The sequence below is a fragment of the Nelumbo lutea genome, chromosome 3 (genome assembly GCF_056320005.1).
Source record: "Nelumbo lutea isolate HS-2025 chromosome 3, American lotus-T2T, whole genome shotgun sequence".
Classification (NCBI taxonomy): domain Eukaryota; kingdom Viridiplantae; phylum Streptophyta; class Magnoliopsida; order Proteales; family Nelumbonaceae; genus Nelumbo; species Nelumbo lutea.
Genome location: NC_142686.1, coordinates 61,116,305 through 61,135,849, shown reverse-complemented (window position 1 = coordinate 61,135,849; position 19,545 = coordinate 61,116,305). Strand labels below are relative to the sequence as shown.

Here is a 19,545-nt window from a genome sequence, read left to right as displayed (position 1 = left end):
AATCAAACCACTTATCATGATGGAATGACTAATGCATCTTTACAGATTATCGCTATAGATAATCAACCAGAAGGAGAAACTATGACTATCTCAAAGGAAGAATATAATAGATTGGTTGCAACTACATCTTCATCCACTACTACTCTTGCTCAGTCATCAGGTATTGGCTCCATTTTCCTTCTTTCTACCACATCTGCATGGGTCATTGACTCAGGAGCTACCGACCACATAACAAGTACTCCATCTACTTTTACCTAGTTTCGTTCTTTACCTTGTTCTACACAACATGTTACCCTTGCCGATGGATGCACTAAATTGACCAAGGCACTAAATTGCTCTGTCACCTTATTTCCTTCCTATTGTGTGTTTCAGGACTTCAAGAGGAAGAAGCAGATTGGTGGAGGACATGAGTCTGGTGGTCTCTACTATCTAGAGGGTGGCTTAGAGAATACTGCTCTTCAATCATCATCTTATGATGTGTCACCTTTGCAGCTACACTGCTAACTGGGCCATCCTTCCTTGCTGAGTCTTTGCCTTTTGTTTCCTTCAATACCAGCCAACATTAGCTTCGAGTGTGATGCATGTCATCTTAGCAAGCATCACCGGGATACTTTTCCTTCTCATGCCATCAGTCATGTGTCTAGACCTTTTCAGTTAGTTCATTCAGATGTTTGGGATCCATGTCCTATTGTGTCATATTTGGGGTTTAAGTACTTTGTTACTTTTGTTGATGATTTCTCTCGAGTTACTTGGTTATTTTTGTTAAAGGAAAGGTCAGATTTTTGTATTCAAATCTTTCTTTATGGAAATAAAAACTCAGTTTGGCCTCAATATTTGTGTTGTTCAATCTGATAATGCAAAGGAATACATGTCTTCTCCCTTCACTAATTTCTATAATAAACATGGCATTCGACATCAAACTTCTTGTGTTAGTACACCTCAACAAAATGGTGTTGCTGAACGCAAGAACTGCCATTTCTTAGAAGTGACTCGAGCACTTCTCATTCAGATGAATGTTCACAAAACTTATTGGAGTGATATTGTGCTTAGTGCTTGTCTTATTAATCGGATGCCTTCATCAATTTCACATAATCAGGCCCCTCATTCTATTTTATTCCCTAATGTTCCTTTGTTTCCATTACCTACACGACTATTTGGATGTGTTTCCTTGGTTCATCTTTTTGAACATCAGCAAAATAAGCTTGAACCACGTGTAGTTAAGTGTGTTTTCTTGGGATACTCCAAAACTCAAAAAGGTTATAAATGCTATAGCCCATCTCTACGTTGTCACTTTGTTAGTGCAGATGTCACTTTTCATAAATCAACTCCATATTTTCCTCCCAATGATTGTTCTCATTCTTCAATATGTGATATTCCTCTTCCTGATCCTCTTTGTAATTCTTCTCCACAGGTTTCTCAATTTGTACATCCCAAGTCACCTATTCAACAAGTTTACAAGAAGAGGCCATTGGCCCAAGCTTCTACACTGCCTGCTTTGACGTCTACAGGTCTTGGTGGTCCCCCTACCACACCCGTTACTATAGAGAGTCCTCCCATTACTGAGACACCTTTGGATTTAGATATTCCCATTGCTTTCCCAAAGGATAAGCAATCATGTACTTCACACCCTATTTGCCATTTTGTTTCTTAAAAGTTCTTGTCCCCTTCAGCCCATGCATTTGTTACCTCTCTTTCTACTATTCCTCTAACTAAGTCCTTGCAAGAAGCCTTTTCTGATCCTGGTGGAGGACAACTATGGAAGAAGAAATGCTAGCACTACATAAAAATGGTACTTGGGACTTAGTTCCCCCTCCTTTTGGTAAGAAGCTTGTTGGATGTTGGTGGGTGTATGCACTGAAATTCCAACTAATGGTACAGTTGAAAGGCTTAAAGCTCGACTAGTTGCAAAGGAGTTTACTCAAATATATGGTGTTGATTTTGATGAAACCTTCTCACCGGTTGCTAAGATTACTTCAGTATGTGTTATCACTTCTTTAACTACTATTAACCATTGGCCTCTCTTTTAGCTAGATGTTAAAAATGCTTTCCTACATGGTGATCTGGTAGAAGAAGTTTACATGGAGTAACCACTTGGGTTTAATGCTCAAGGAGAGTATCAGGGAATGGTGTATAGCTTGAAGAAAGCCTTATATGGCCTTAAACAATCACCTCATGCTTGGTCTGGGAAATTTAGTGAGGCAGTTGTTGAATTTGGTCTCCTTAGGTGTTAGCCTGACCACTCTGTGTTTTGCAAGACCTCTAAAATTGGTATTATTATTCTTGTGATAGGCCCCCAATTAACCTTACGTATGCCAAGAAGAGGAAAGGTCAACAATCAGCTAAGGGGGAGAAATAATTGAACAATTAATCACATGGGGGCAATTATAGCTACAAGGAATAAGGAGAGTCTTGAGGCATTTATAGCTATGTCAATTAGGAATAAGAAGTGTTGGGCATTTATAACTTGGCCAGCTGGGCATTTATTGAGCGAGTCAGTTATGTTGTGAGAAGAGTATAAGAAGGGGATTTGGGGGATGGGGGAGGTAGGTTTTTGTTGAGTAAAGAATTCTGTGAATGCTTGGGAGAGTCGGCGGTCTCTCGAAGAACCAACCAACTGTTAATGTTCTTCTTTTCTTCTGAATGACTACCAGTTCCCTGTTGATATTCTAGTGGTGTGGATTCTGCTGTGAGTCTGCAAATTGTGTGTCAAGTTTCTAGGACTTATCAGTGGTATCAGAGCGTGTCTTTCCTCGGCCATGGTGACAGCTAAGGAAGTGGCATCGCAGGTGGAGGGTTTCGAAGAACGCTTGACTTCTCTGCATTCTGCATTCTGTTGCTTCAGCAACAGACCTTGTCAGCTCCTTTGTCTACAATTGACAATGCTCCTCCTGTATCCGCATCAAGTCGTGCGGCTGACAAAGGGAAGAGTGCAGCTTTCCCGACGTCTCCTTCAATGTCAGTCCCGGAACATACTTCTGATTCACTTCCTCGGAAGTTGGAGTTGCCTATTTTTTATGGGGAAAATCCAGACAGGTGGCTTTTTCGCACAGAGCGCTATTTTGAGATTAATGGCTTGCTTCCGGCGGAACATCTATGGGCAGCAGTGGTCTGTTTAGAGGGTGATGCAGTGGCGTGGTATTATTGGGAGGATGGTCGGCGACCTTTTCGTAGTTGGGCAAAATTCAAGGAACCTTGAACGTTTTCCATCAACTCAGGAGGGAAACTTGCAGGAGCAGCTTTTATCATTATGTCAATCCACTATTGTTAAGGAATATCGTCGCCAATTCGAGGGAAACTTGCACGACCCTTTCCTTAACGGTGCCATGAAGCGGGGTGACTGGTATAGAACTAAAGACTTGGTACTTAAGGGCTCTAATTAGATTGTCAATGAAATGAAGAAATCTGGTCTTCGAGGCCGTGGTGGAGCTGGTTTTCCATCTGGCCTGAAGTGGTCTTTCATGCCAAAAGTATCTGATGGTCGTCCTTCTTATCTTGTTGTCAATGCTGATGAGAGTGAGCCAGGAACATGTAAGGACAGAGAAGTTATGCGCCATGACCCACATAAACTACTAGAGGGTTGCCTGATTGCAGGGGTTGGCATGTGGGCCACTGCTGCTTATATCTACATAAGGGGAGAGTATGTAAATGAGCGGAAAAACCTTGAGAAGGCAAAGAGGGAAGCTTATCAAGCTGGACTTTTGGGAAAAAATGCATGTGGATCTGGATATGATTTTGATGTTCATATCCACTATGGAGTTGATGCTTACATTTGTGGAGAAGAGACGGCGTCGTTGGAAAGCCTTGAAGGAAAACAAGGAAAACCAAGGTTGAAGCCTCCTTTTCCAGCTAATGCAGGGCTATATGGATGTCCAACAACTATTACAAATGTTGAAACTATGGTTATTTTCCCCACCATTTTAAGGCGTGGTCCTGAATGGTTTGCTAGTTTTGGTAGGAAGAACAATTCTGGGACAAGGCTATTTTGTGTCTCAGGCCACGTGAATAAGCCTTGTACAGTTGAAGGGGAGATGAGTATTCCATTGAAGGAGCTGATAGAGAGGCACTATGGAGGAGTTAGAGGTGGATGGGATAATTTGCTTACAGTGATACCAAGGGGTTCTTCTATTCCACTGATTCCAAAGCACATATGTGATGATGTGTTGATGGATTATGATGCACTCAAGGCTGTCCAAACTGGTTTAGAGACAGTTGTTGTAATTGTGATGGACAAGTCAACTGATATTGTGGATGCAATTACTAGGCTCTCTTACTTCTATAAGCATGAAGTGGTGGGCAGTACACACCATGCAAGGAGGGGACAGGTTGGCTGTGGATGATCATGGAGAGGCGGAAGGTTGGAAGGGCGAAGCTGGAGGAAATAGACATGCTTCAAGAGGTGACAAAGCAAACACACCATTTGTGCATTGGGCGATGCTGCTGCTTGGCCTGTGCAGGGACATGTCAGTGCGCGGTGTGCGTCCATCCATTATGCCTGGAGTTACTGGTTTGGAAGTGCTTATTCATTGGCAGGGCCTGCGTGATTTTGAAGATTCTTGGGAGCCTTTTGACTTACTTCGAGACCAATTTCCTCATTTTAACCTTGAGGACAAGGTTAGACTTTGGGCGTAATGATAGGCCCCCAATTAACCTTACGTATGCCAGGAAGAGGAAAGGTCAACAATCGGCTAAGGGGGGGAAATAATTGAACAATTAATCACATGGGGGAAATTATAGCTGCAGGGAATAAGGAGAGTCTTGAGGCATTTATAGCTATGTCAGTTAGGAACAAGAAGAGTGTTGGGCATTTATTGAGGGAGTCAGTTATGCTGTGAGAAGAGTATAAGAAGGGGCTTTGGGGGATGAGGGAGGTAAGTTTTTGTTGAGTAAAGAATTCTGCGAATGCTTGGGAGAGCCGGCGGTCTCTCGAAGAACCAACCAACTGTTAATGTTCTTCTTTTCTTCTGAATGACTACCAGTTCCCTGTTGATATTCTAGTGGTGTGGATTGTGCTGTGAGTCTGCAAATTGCGTGTCAAGTTTCTGGGACTTATCATCTTGTTGTTTATGTAGATGATATTGTGATTACAGGAAGTGATTCACAAGGTATTAGTAAGCTGAAACTGTTTTTACAAGAGAAATTTCATACCGAAGGCCTAGGTAAACTGCATTATTTTCTTATAATAGAAGTCATGAGATCTAGCACAGAAATTTCATTGTCGCAACGCAAGTATACATTTGATTTACTTGAAGATCTTGGACAATATAGGAGACTGGTTGGGAAGCTGAATTATTTGACAATTACTCGTCCAGACATCTGTTTTGCCATTGAGGTGGTAAGTCAGTTCATGAGTTCTCCCCGTGTTCCTCACCTTGAAGGAGTATCTAGAATCATAAGATATCTCAAGGGTTCATTTGGTATGGTAATTGTTTATAGAGATAATGGTCACTTGATTATATCAGGCTTCACAAATGTAGACTGGGCTGGATCACCAATTGATAGGAGATCAACGACAGGGTATTGTAATTTCCTAGATGGAAACTCAATCTCCTGGAAAAGCAAAAAACAGAATGTTGTTGCGAAGTCAAGTGCTGAAGCTGAGTATAGGGCTGAATCAAGCAACTGGGGTGTTGTTGCTTAAAAGTCTTCTTCATGTGGTATACCTATTAAACTGCCCCTGCATTTACATGTGATAATCAAGCAGCAATCCATATTCCCTCAAACCATGTTTTTCAAGAGAGGACAAAACATATAGAGGTGGATTGCCATTTTGATAGAGAGAAGGTTCAAAGTGCTGATATCAACACCCCTTTTGTGAAAATTGAAGACCAATTTGGACCTGTCATTGGCCGGATGCACATGGTTGGGTCTATGTCTTGCCCACTATGAATTGGAGCCATGATAGTGCAATTATGGAAATCTACCCAATTCCCACTCAAAGCTCATGGGATGTGGAGTTGTTGCCCATACTATTGTTGGGTAAAGGTGGCACACCAAACTATGGGCTTAATGATATTGAGACGATTTCCATTGGGTCTGACTCGCTCGAATCACTTGCTCCCACACTAGATTCCAATGCAGGGGTGTTTTGATCAACCCAAGGTCCTTCCTAGGCCTATTTCAAGGGGTCCATGAGTGCTTTCTTTTGACCTCTACCCTTCTGTAGAATCTGTGGATTCTAACTCTATCATCTGATGACTCATCCTCCTTAATATCTATAAAAAATCTCTAGACGCGACAATAGGAATCTTCATCCACAGTGTGGGGGTTTCAAGTCAAAAATACGGGGAGTGCCCCACCAAAGTTCAAATTAACATGATGAGTCATGTAGAAAACCCAGTTTCTTTCTTCATTGGTATATAAGCAACATTGTTCAAGGAGGTCTATCATCTACATTGGGTCCACATAATCCATTCTTTATTATCCTACGTTGGGTCATACATCAGTGACTGTCAAAGGTTCGGGCTAATCCAATCGCTTGGAGGGATGGCAGTGAAATATGCCTCCTTATTTCCCCAACCCTTCGGGCATGATACCATTGTGGAAAGAACTCAATTTCAAAGGCAGCCAATGTATTTGATTGTTGACTGACTTTGGCCGGTTAAAGAGTCTGAGGTCCCCTGTAGTTAACAATCGGGCTACATCAGGCAGTGCTTCACAATTTAGTTCATGGAAGATATCAGTTAGACCGAGGAGGTTAAAATCATCAAGTTGAAAAGGGTCATTGACCGAGGATATTAGAATCATCAATTAGATTTTATGCTTGTAAGAGTCAAAATCTTCTTCTTGAAATCTTTCCTCTTCCCACCAAAGGCTATGGCCCTTGGGTCTAACTTAGGGGTTAGAAGGTTAATTGGTTTTTGCCCGGCCTTAATGAAATAGTCATTTAGGTTCAACATGTAAGGTGCGATTGGCATCGGTTCCCTTAACCAGGCTGCCTTCAACTTAGCCTTTGTTGGCTTGTGCTCTATTTCAAACCTTCCCTTGAGTTCTGGTATTGAGATTGGTTCAATAATGTCGTGTTGTTCTTTACCCAATCCTAGCCCTAACACATATCCCATGTATCTCAATGTTTGCACTCTCATGATATTAGAAGACCCTGCAGATGGAGATTTCCTTAGCCCGATTCCCAAGCCCATTGAAATGGTCAATGACCCTTTTCAACTTGATGATTCTAACCTCCTCGGTCTAACTGAACTCTTCCATGAACTAAATGGTGAAGCACTGCCTGATGTAACCCGATTGTTGACTACAAGGGACCTCAAACTCTTTAACCAGCCAAAGTCAGTCAACAGTCAAATACATTAGCTGCCTTTGAAATTGAGTCATTTCCACAATGGTATCATGCCCAAAGGGTTGGGGAAATAAGGAGGCATATGTCACTCCCATCCCTCCAAGCGATTGGGTTAGCCCGAACGTTTGACAGTCACTAATGTACAACCCAATGCAGGATAATGAAGAATGGATTTATGTGGACCCAATGCAGATGATAGACCTCCTTGAACAATGTTGCTTATATACCAATGAAGAAAGAAACTGATTTTCTACATGATTCATCATGTTAATTTGAACCTTGGTGGGGCACTCGTCGTATTTTTTCACTTGAAACCCCCACACCATGCATTAAGATTCCCATTATCACATCTAGAGATTTTTTATAGATATTAAGGAGGATGAGTCATCAAATGATAGAGTTAGAATCCACGGATTCTACAAAAGGACAGGTAAAACGAAAGCACTCATGGACACCCTGAGACGGGCCTAGGAAGGACATTGGGCTGAGCAAAACACCCTTGCATTGGAATCTAGTGTGGAAGCAAGTGAGTCGAGCGAGTCGGACCCAATGGAAATCATTTCAATGTCATCAAGCCCACGGTTTGGCTTGCCACCTTTACCCAAAAGTAGATGGTCAGTAACTCCACATCCCTCTCCATTTTATCATCTTGGGGGTGGGGCCCCATGAGCTTTGAGTGGGAATTGGGTAGAGTACAATAATTGCACTATCATGGCTCCAATTCATAGTGGGCAAGACATAGACCCAATCATGTGCATCCGACCGATGACAGGTCCAAACTTCAATAGGGAAATCAGTCCCAAGGTCATCTGGCCAACCATCAGACCCATTTGTGGTTCAAAAAAAAAGGTTCATGAACCTCCCCATATTGGAGGCTTCTTGTGTTGCATCAACTAGCATCGCATCACCTTGCATTGCATCATCATTTCAAAAATCAAATATTTTGCAAAAACCAAAAAATAGATCAAATATTTTTTAAAATCCAAAAACAATCAAGAATTTTGCAAAAATCAAAAACTTTCAAAAATCAGGAAAATTCCAAAATAGTTTTGAAAATTCTGAAAATTTCAAACTGCCTTTGCTTTCTAACCCTGAAAATGGTCCAAGTGATGAGCACGGGGATACTCCAGAAGGGCTAGCAAAATCATTCGAAAGGCACAAAGAAAGGTCCTAACCAACAGAGGATGAGACAAACTATTAACCTGGCATTGAGGATGGTCCAAAGATGGTTAAGATAGGCACTACCTTTAGTCCCATAGAGAGAGAATTTATGGTAACGTTGTTAAAGTAGTTTGAAAAAAAAATTGCTTGGTCTTACAAGGACATGCCCAGCCTTAGTACAAACATAGTTGTGCATAAACTACCCACATCACATGAGCAAAATGAGTAAAGTAGAACCTTAGGAGACTCAAGCCAAAATGGGCCCTAACAACATGGCTACCCCTACGGCCCATTTCCACTCCCAATCTTCCAACAACCACTTCGGATACCACATAATCAGCATCATTCCTATGCAACATCTTGAAAATCTAAATCAATCCCCTTCTCACCCTCAACTTCTAATAGGTTGCTTCCTTCTTCATTAATGCCTCCCTCCTCCCCGTCCTTGGTTTTGTTGTTCAACCCTTCTTCCACCTCCACCCTAGCCTCACTGACTTCCTTTACTCCCAACTACCTTTCCAAGACTTCCTCCTAGTGACAAGAAACAAAACCTCCACTCTCCTAACTCAGCTGCAAGCAAGGAGATAAAGGGCACGGTTCTTGTTTACCTTTACAGGTTCAGGCAACAGAATAATGGGAGTGACCTTGCCCTGTGAATCTTGAAGTGACTCCTTCGAACTCGATTTATCTTCGAATGTCCCCGAGCCACGCACATAAAATCAAACTTTAGAAGCATCAACATCCGACAAACCAGCAAATGAATCCTGTAAGCCGTCCCATGCCTTTCTCTAATTCTTCTCTCAATTCTCCCTTCTCAAATTCCCAACTTACTTTACCCAATATGCGAGTCCCACCCTTCTTAAAATTACTCAAAATCTTTCTAAACTTGTGGGTCCTACTCTTGATCTGTTCCAAATTCATACTCGAGAAGGTGCAATTAGATTTATCGAGAATGACCACCCTCTTAAAAGCTCCACCCACATGTCCCTCCTCCACTAAAGACCTCTCAGCTCCCATCTGAGAAATTACTTCTTTACCCCCCCCCCATCTCTCTAGATTCTCCCCTCTCCCCCTCCTAACTATCCAACTGCCCAACCCTTCGGTTTCCATCATCTTCTTCCTCCAAACTTCTATTCCCCTGCTCAAACGACTCCTTTATTTCCTCTGCAAAACAAACAAACTCCTGAGTTCAATTGGGCAACATCATTGTGTCCTCTTGAAGCTAGCGTAGCAGGAAGCATCCTTCTATCACCAACCTCAAGTCGTACCAAAGTTTAGCACTAGGCTCAATGGGATCAACTGTAAGTTCTCTACTCCAACCAGGCTTCTCGTGGCAACCAGACTCTTCAACTTGTACATTCAAGCATCAACTCTTCTGAAGCAACCGTAGGCGTTTCCGATGGCACAAAAACTATTAAACTTCCAAGCATGGAAGGGAATCCCAAAGACATTAATCCAAACAAGGCTTTTGCTCCCACTTCTCGAATTGCCCCCACAAGTGGATTCCATCTACCCAGCCGTAGATTAGGCATCCTAAGCTTAGTTGTTTCACTTTCCAAGACTTCATCTGCCTCTTCCTTACTACAGAAAATAAAAAGAAAAAAGCCTGCATTTAGTTTTCTCAGCTGAACGTCTTCTTTTAAGCTCCACTCTAATCTGACCCACCTTAGAACGTCTACCTCATCAGGTTCAGTGCTAACGAAACGACCTACCTCATCACCTTAGAACCTCTACCTCACTCAAATTCACAAAGATCTCTTTCACCCCCATGGTGTATCAAAACTTTGAAGAACTTTGGCAGAAGCTCTCTCTAGGTAATTCAGGCTTAGCAGGGATTTGAGAAACATTGTGAGATAGTACTTTCCCAACCCTATTCTCTCCACAGTGTTTGGTGTCAACTCTATTTTTTGGATTTTTTAGGGCTGTATGAGATTGTTTCTAGTCACCTTCAACTACTAAACTCTACAACTTCAGGTGCTTGCCTATCTTCAAGACTTGGAGCAGAGCTGACCAATAGAGATTTTTTCCATATGGAAAAGGTTGGGTAGGGGAAAGAAAGCTTTATAGTTTCGGGTATTTTTCCATGTTTTTAGAGAAATAAGATAGTTTTGAAGAAAATATTGACATGGAAGAAAATAGATTGATGATATTTGTGCTCATCAGGTGGACTAATCTTTATCTCTTCGTAAGTTTAAAGACTTGAATAAAGAGAATTCTGGGACTTAACTCAAACACCACCAGCAGAAAAAAACAAAAAAAAGCACCAGATAGTAACTATCTTTATCTTTTTCTTTTAATAAAACTTTTTCCTTCTGCTATCAAATGCAAAACCTTACCATGACCACAATTAAGAACTGCAGGTCGAAAGAGCAGTTGCTTGCATTTTGCACACATTACATCAGTGACAGAAATCTGCTTGCAAATTCTGTCATTAAGATCATTTCTGTTTTGTTCAACAGCTAGATTTTTTGTGGCTTCAAAATTCCCTGCAGAATCCTTTTTAGGAATAGCAGTGGCACCATCATGAAATGATCCATCATATTCTAAAGATTCTTCAATAGCAGAAGAATTCATTTTCCAAGTGGAACAAGAATCTGTTAACAATTTGATCTGAGAATCCACAGAGGTATGTGCACAACCATCGAATTGATTTAATTCTTCATATCTGATTAAAGGATCATCAAACTGAGGCGAGAAGATATCATTTTCTTGTTCTACTTCTGAAACATGCAAAAAGAACATATATGTTATAAAAACAGAATTAGTATTTGCTGAAATGTACAGAGAAATAATTAATACAATAGAAATAAGCTAAGATGAGCTTGACAAAGGTAGTGCTTGTAGCAATAAACTAGCAGTATAGAAGTCTGAAACAGATGAAATGTGATAAGATGCAATTCAATTACACTTCTACAATAACCTACTTACAAACCCTCCAATAATAAATTTTTGGCAATGTAACAACTACAAACTACCTTTTGTTTTGGCTTCAGATCTTTTGTATCTAGTGTAAATTTCATGATTGTCCACTAAAGAACATGGTATGCATTTTCTTCAATATTAACTGTCGGTAGACTGATGAGAGAAAATTGGATTTCTTTCATGGATGCAAATTTATATTCTTGTCAAAGTTCAGTCCAACATTTTGAAGCAAATATACTTCAGAAAGACTTTCCAGGAAAATAAAGAGAAGAGCTTTGTTAATATGCTAGCCATTCATTTTGTACACAGAAATCACCTATTAGAACACAGAACATCCCAAATGACCATTCAGAAAATTTATAAACTAGGGACACACACCCATACATAAGGAACACCAAAATAATTTAACTTGGGAAACTATTGCAATGGAGGAAATTTATAATCTACATCAGTAAGTCCAGACATAATGATAGAGATGAAAAGTGGATGTGACTATGACAAGAAACCACCACTCCTCCCATAGATTTTTAGGGCTTTGCACACATGTTGATACAAAACATGTGTCAATATGTCTTTTTGATTATGCAAATTATTTAAGACAAAACAAAATCAGATGGTCTTGAGAGCCCTTGAAGTTTGTTACATTCAGTGTTTTAAAAGGCGTGGGAGGCGTATGCCTGGAGGCGCACCTCCAGGCGAGGCACCCCTAAAACGCCCTGAGGCATATGCCTATGCCAGAGGCACTAAACCCTCTGAGGCGTACGCCTCAGGTGCAAGAGGCATATGCCTCTTGCGCTTTTTTCATGAGGCGTGCTAGAGGCGTATGCCTCATGCACATCTGATATAAAAAGACAAAAAAAAAAGAAAAAAGAAAAAAAGGAAAGGAAAGGAAAGGAAAAGAAAGAGAAAGGAATGAAAAAGAAAGAGAAGAAAAAGAGAGAAAAGGAAAGAAAAGGAAAGGAAAGGGAAGGGAAGAAAAGATAAGGGGGAAGAAAGTGGTTTGCCCCCCCCCCTTCAACTAATGCTATGTATCTTTATTCTTCTTCATATAAAAGATTTTTTTTAAATAAAGAAAAAAAATGAGATCCCATTTCCCCTTCATCCTCCTCCTAACCCCCCTCCTCTTAAGGAGGCTTACGCCTCTTTGTGTTCGGGAGGCTTATGCCTCTTGCATTCTGAACTATGCCTCACGCCTCTAGGTAGTGGAACGCCTCGCGTCACGCCTCCGTGTTTTAAAACATTGGTTACATTTTATCAGGGAGGCGAAAACCTTGATTTCCAGAGTGAACATCTCATTCAGGTTAGGTTTTTCTAAGAGTAAAGGAAAAAACCATGGCAGATTTTCATCCAACAACCAGATTGAGAAGAAGTGCCTATCAAATTGATTTTTTTGTGCTTCATGAACCTACACAATACAGGGCAGCCAGTCCCCCATACCCATAACCCCCCAAACCCTGGTGACAACAGGATTTGATCCCAAATCTCTGCTACAACCAGCAGGAATTGAAGAAGTTTAAGTTTGAGGAAACTACAGGAAAAGGAGTTCTGGCTCTGAAGATAGGGAGTTAACAAAAGCAGCCATGTTGTTACTGCTGTTAGTTGGCAATGTAGCAGTATGGGTCACTTATCAAGAAAAATGTAGCATATTGCGGATGCTTTTATTGGAAAGGAATACAGCCGCAAACAGCAGCAGTAATGGGCATTAGATTCAATGTTCCTATCTTATCTTATCTCTTAGCTAGATTCAGTGTTCCTATCTTATCTCTTAGCTAGATTTAGTGTTCCTATCTTATCTCTTAGCTAAATTCAGTGTTCCTATCTTATCTCTTAGCTAAATTCAGTGTTCCTATCTTATCTCTTAGCTAAATTCAGTGTTCCTATTAATTGGGCAGTAGCATTATTATTTCCTATGTCTTTTAGAATGTTTCTAAATGTTTTTTTAGATAGTTTCCTTTTAGAAAGTTTCCTAATGTTTTTTAGAAAGTTCTTTTTAAGAAAGTTTACTTAAGAAGGACTCTTGTAATTCTTATTTAAAGGAGCAGATGTTATTCAATAAAACTATCGATAATTTCAGTCTAGAAAGAGTAGAGGAGAGTTGGTGATCTCTTTAACAAATCACCATGAAGGCACTAAAGATAGGTTCCTCGAGAAAAGAGAGAATCAAGGGAAAAAAAAGAAGTTTTCCCTGTTAACCGACCTATGACGAGATCCTATTCGCAGGCCCTTAACATAGCAGTATGGATCATTTACCAAAAAAAAAAAAATTGTAGCTTGGTACAAAGGTTTTTTGGATGGTGTGACCTACACAAAGAAGCTTAGCTCAATTTGGGAAGAGTGCAAATACAAATATGTTCTATCAAAACCCTGTATACAGTATTTCTAAATCTTGTATTTGCACTCTTCCCAAACCAAGCCATGGTCTCAAGGAATACCACATCATGTGAAGGAATTATGTCAAGGAGAGAAAATGGAATGAAAAAGGATGGTTTATGGGACTGATTGAGTTCTTTGGGGAAAGGAACAACCAGCTGGTTTGCTTCCTGGAACATAGGAGAGCTTCAAGGTGGAGCTACAGAGGGTAATGAAATAGTGGTCCGAGAGCAAAGGAGAAGAATGTAATCAACAAGGAGAGGAGATTAGAAAGGAAGAAGTGGAAGAGAAAGGGGCAGTAAATGGGGAAGAAGTGTCCATGGTGACAACCCTAGTCAATCCAAAAATCCTAGTAAATGGCAGAAAAGAGATGGGAGCAGAGACTATTACAGCAAAGGAGGTTGAGGAATGCGCAGAGATCGGCAATCTTGTCAAGAAAGCTCCTTCTGAAAAGGAACCCAGTGTTAGCTCTGTTCAATCACTCAGGTGATAATGGAAGTTGAAGATGACTTAAATCGCCTGCAGGATCTCTATGGATAGCTAAACTGAACCTAGCATGCAATACAAGGATGAGGTATCACATAGATCAAGTTGTAGTGGGCAGCCTTTCCACTTGTGGTCAGAAGAAATGTTGAGAAGATTGCCATTTTGTGTGAGGGTATAATGGAGGAGATGATGGTGGAAAACCTTTAGTCAGCAACAGCAAAAGTAATTGTGAGGGCAAAACCTGAACAAATTCCAGGGAAGGTAGAAGTGCAGACTGAAGGATTTTACCTACACTAAAACAAGACTCTAATAGAACTGTGGACACTAGATGGGTTAATAGATCACATGGCATGATAGCAAGCATAGAATAATCATTTTATGTGCTTTCCACTAGGCGAAAATATCAAAATTATTTAATTACTCAAATGTGAGAAAATCTGTAAAATTAACTTGCAAATAAAAATGAAGTTCAGTAAATGAACTTGATGATCATCTCCTTTTTTCTTATCAATGACCAAATTTTATCTGCTACACTACCACCACTAGTACTTTCAGATAATGTGGTTGTACAATTTTTTGATGTCCTATTGTTGTTTGTGATTCATATAAATCATACATTTGAAATAATAAAGAATTAACTTCATCTTTCTATAAATCTAGTATCAGATTGCATATTTCTGTACCATTTATAAAAATGAGGATGGTGGCAATGCTTCGTCAAAAAGCCTGATTTTCACTTTCCATTTTTACCTTTAATGTTTTTTATTTTTCCAATTTTACTTAATTAACGGTTAACATTTGTAGTTGAATAAAGCAAATAAAATAATAATAAAACCACTATGGAACCTACTCCTTTCTTCCCTTGGGCCTTATCTAATCTTCTCCCGAAGCACTTACCTGACGAACCTCTTCACTGATTAGAGCCAACACGTGTCAAGTATGGGATGGTTTGCCCAAACCACAAATTCAAATTGAAGGGAGGAATGGATTTTTTTCAACCTCTTTGTTTTCATCATCAAACAATCAATTAGATGCTTAAATTAAATGAAGCTTTTTTGGTTTTCTCCCTGTTTTTTTCAAGTATTTTTCCCATTTCCCTCTATTTCGATTGTCTCCATTAACGTGATAAGTTGTATTTGATTGGGAAATGCTTTTAGGTTCATTATATTGGTTCATTTTAGGGTGTCTTTTCTCAATGATCATCGAGCCAACCCAGTAATCTAACACCCTACCAATGTAATACCGTAGGGGTTTTGGTAGGGCTGTAGGGGTTTGGAATGCATTTTGTTGGCAGGAGATCCAAACTCTTCTATATAAATCGGACGGATGTTCAATTTAAATCTGAATATAAACGAATCAGGATCAACCTATATCTAGACACTATTCGTTAGATATGCAAATAACGGCCCCACCATTGACGAGCAGATTGGCAAGAGGCAAAAGGCCAAACGTCATCATTCACACATGAAGCGAAGACAAAAATTCTAAAACCCCAGTTCTCTCCTTTAAACCCCTCTGTTTAGTGTATATCTTATCAATTCCCCCCTACTTCATAGTGGGAAGGAGGAAGTATAAATGGCATCTCTCTTATCCTACACACCTTTCTCCTTTAAACCCCAGTTCTCTCCTTTAAACTGAAGAAAAAGCATAAATTACAAAAACAAAGAAAAACCATAAATGACATAAAAAATAAAAAATTGTAGAATAAAATAAAAATTTATATCTACTACCATATATAAAAAATGAGAATGATTCAGTTAGTGCGGTCAAAAGACACTAATTTTCGTACTAATTCTAGCCCTTAGTTTTTTGGTCATTTAGATAAATAAAGATAGAAAATGTAGAAAATAACATAAATGAAAGAAAAAATAAAAATTGCAAAATAATTATGATAAAACACAAAAAATGAAGAAAATAATATAAATTACAAAAAAAACTAAGAAATACACAGAAAAATTACCAAAAAAAATGTAGAAAATCATAAAAATTAATGAAAAATAACAAAAATTAAAAAAAAAAAAAACAAAGAAAAACCATCAATTCTAGTAAAATGAAAATGAAATTTCATTCCATGGCCCCTAGACATGTTTGTCAATTAGGCCCAAGTCTTATAAGGGCATTTGACCACTGAGATTGTATGTTATCATGTGTATGGTTGTTAAGTAGGGCTTGCAACTCATGTCCTCAGTCATATGCAACACTGTGACACATTATGAATTGTTTGATTATTTTATTATTGGAAAAATGTGTGGAGGTGCTCAACATGCCTATAAGGTGTTGGCATATTGCATACATGTTACTTTAGTGGTTTGTTGATAAATTTTGCTTCCAACTAATTTCTTTATCTCCTCTTAGTTGAAAAGTAAGAAGAAAATGTTTTTAGGCTTAAATGTAAGTTATCTAATAGTCATCTTAGATAATGACTTCTGGTATTCAATGGTTACTTGAGTAAATTAACATAATAGCTTTGTTACTTCAAACCATTAATAGTATTTATTTTCATAGGTTTTAGGTTATCACAAAACAGGAGATCGGTTAAGAGTGGCATCACCTATTCTCCATAAACTTTGTGTTACATTGGGATGAACTGTATATGTATATAATGTTGTTGAATGTAGTTTTATCATTGACTTGGTGCATTAATGTTTCAATCTGATGCATTTGCAACCAACATTATAAGCATATTATAAAATTCAGATCTTGGCATTTTGTGAGGATAGTCTTTGTTATGTATTATATAATTGCCTTAGGACTTGAAGGGTATGTGAACTTTCATTTATGCCTAACTGCCTAAGATATAAAGGCATAGTCAAACATCATCGTCAATATCAAATACCCAGTGCACCGTACAAGCCATTCCACTAGTTCATAATATAAAATTCAAGTAAAATATCTGAACCTGTTTTTTTTAACCCAAGGATCTAATATTGTAGCTAAACAATACAAAGGAGAAATATTTTCCCAATATTTTTTAAACTTAAATCCCATTATTTCAAAAACATTTTTAAATTTTGGAACATTTCTACATTTTACAAAACAATCATTAATTATATACAATTGAATAATTAATGTACATGATGTAGGGTAATAAACACTAGAAAATAAATTAATTGAATCATAAAATGTTGTAAAAAAATTTATACAAATTGCAACTTCCTAATCATCATCAGTTAGAAAGCTATTAGGCATTTTATCATTATAAAATTTGTTAAAAATTTCCCTGTATGGGATGCAACTTTCTAACATACAAAATGTGGAATTCCACATAAGATGAACACCTAATATAAATATTTTATATATTTTTTCGATATTGATGACATAGATTTTTAGATTCTTGTTCTCTTGCACCAGAAGTTCTAATATACATATGTGGTGAAATAATATTTTAAAACTTCTTCTACAAATAAATTTAAAATATGACAAAAGCACACCTAATATGAAGCAATTTTCCATTTAAAAACGATTTTAATTGAGATTTTAAAATATTTATAATAGAATCATTATTACTAGCATTATCAAAACTAATAGAAAATATTTATTTTCAATACCATAAATATTTAAAGTATTTAAAATACTTCCAGATATTGTTAAGCCAATATATGGGCATTCAAGTCTTGTAAAACTTGAAATTCTTTTTTGCAAAATCCATGATTCATCAATAAAATGCCTAGTGACACAAATATAATTAATATTATATTTTGAAGCCCAGATATCAAAGTAAGAGAAACTTTGGAATTAAGATTTAAAAGAGTAGAAATTAATTTTTGTTTGTATGAATAAATTTTTTTTCAAGTATCCATTCTTATAGTATTTTTAGAAGCTTAATTAAATTGAGGATTTACAGTGTCATGGGAGATCTGGAGCAGCTGCCATCCAGGGTCCACAACCTCGAGCACCAACTCGTGGGGACCAGTTCAGAGGTACGTGAGATCAAAGACGAAGGGAGCTACAGCGTCTGATAGAGTTATTCCTTTCTAGCAAGGAAAGGAACACTGAAGGGGGGACAGCCACTAGCGGCCACTGACCAGATCTGCCAGTCTTCCGACGAACAGCAGTTCGCTAGCCAAGGGGCCGCAGTCATCCCCAAGTACAGCAGGTTAGAATTCTCGTCGTACAACGGCAACGGAGACCCCTTGGGCTGGTTGTACCGGTGCGAGCAGTTTTTTCGGAATCAACGGACAGACGACCAGGATAAGGTAAGCCTAGCCGCCTTTCACTTAATAGAGGAAGCACAACTTTGGTTCTATTGGTTAGAACAGGAAGAACCCGGGCTCAGTTGGCCACAGTTCAAGTCCTACTGCCTCCTTAGGTTCGGACCCCCACTGACAAGCAACCCCCTAGGCGAGCTGATTAACCTTAAACAAACCGGCACGGTGGCAGAATACCAACGCTAGTTCCAAACCATCCTCGCGAGGGCATCCTCAGTTCGACCGGACCAACAGGTGGACATGTTCACGGCAGGATTAACTGAACCCCTGCAGGTGGATGTAGAGATGTTGAATCCCCCAAATCTGGTTACAGCCATGAACTTAGCCCGCGCATTCGAGCGCAAGCTGCAACTCAGCCGCGGGACCTACAATATGGGTCGTCCGCCAAACTCATGGGCAACCCCGAAATCAGCGACAGCAACCCCTTCTTCTGCAACCAGCCGGGAACTAAGATCCCACACAACCAACGCCTCTAGATCAGAGACAAGTACAGGAAGCAACATGGTGGCTCCACCCATTAAGCGTTTGACTAGGGCAGAAATGGCAAAACGTCGAGCGAGAGGCCAATGTTTCAACTGTGATGACCTCTACTCGGCAGGACATAGGTGCAAGAGGCTTTTTTGCCTCCTAGTAGATGAGCAAGAGGAGGATGAAGAAGAACACGTCGTATTCGAGCCGGAGATCTCTCTCCATGCGATCACCGGTATAAAAACCTCTCAGACCATGTAGTTACAGGCACAGATTGCAGTTAATCCGGTGCGCATACTCGTTGATTCAAGGAGCACACACAACTTCATAAGTGAACATGCCGCCCTACAGTTAAAACTACCAATGGAACTCCGACCACGACTACAGGTAGCCATCGCAAACGGTGAAAGAGTTCACAGTCCGAGAATTTGCAAGAACGTCCAGATACAGGTCAACTCTGAACTATTTCCTGTTGATTTATCCATACTCTCCTTGGATGGGTTCGATAATGTTCTTGGGGTCAAATGGTTGATTACCCTAGGTCCGATTTTATGGGACTTCAGCACACTCACAATGGCATTCCACATAAATGGGAAGCAAGTCTCTTGGCACGGTTGCAGGGTTAAGGAGAAGACACCA

The 19,545-nt window shown here is 39.4% G+C and overlaps 1 protein-coding gene across 2 annotated transcripts in view; it reads right to left on the bottom strand.

Moving 5' to 3' along the window:
• LOC148865253 (E3 ubiquitin-protein ligase PRT1-like) overlaps nt 1-19,545 on the bottom strand; it is a 77,363-nt gene that overhangs the window by 26,859 nt on the left and 30,959 nt on the right. For both annotated transcript variants that reach the window (XM_088978281.1, XM_088978282.1), the window contains one exon: nt 10,789-11,172. In XM_088978281.1, the coding sequence (XP_088834407.1) occupies nt 10,789-11,172 (384 nt within the window). The remainder of the gene's footprint in view (nt 1-10,788; nt 11,173-19,545) is intronic.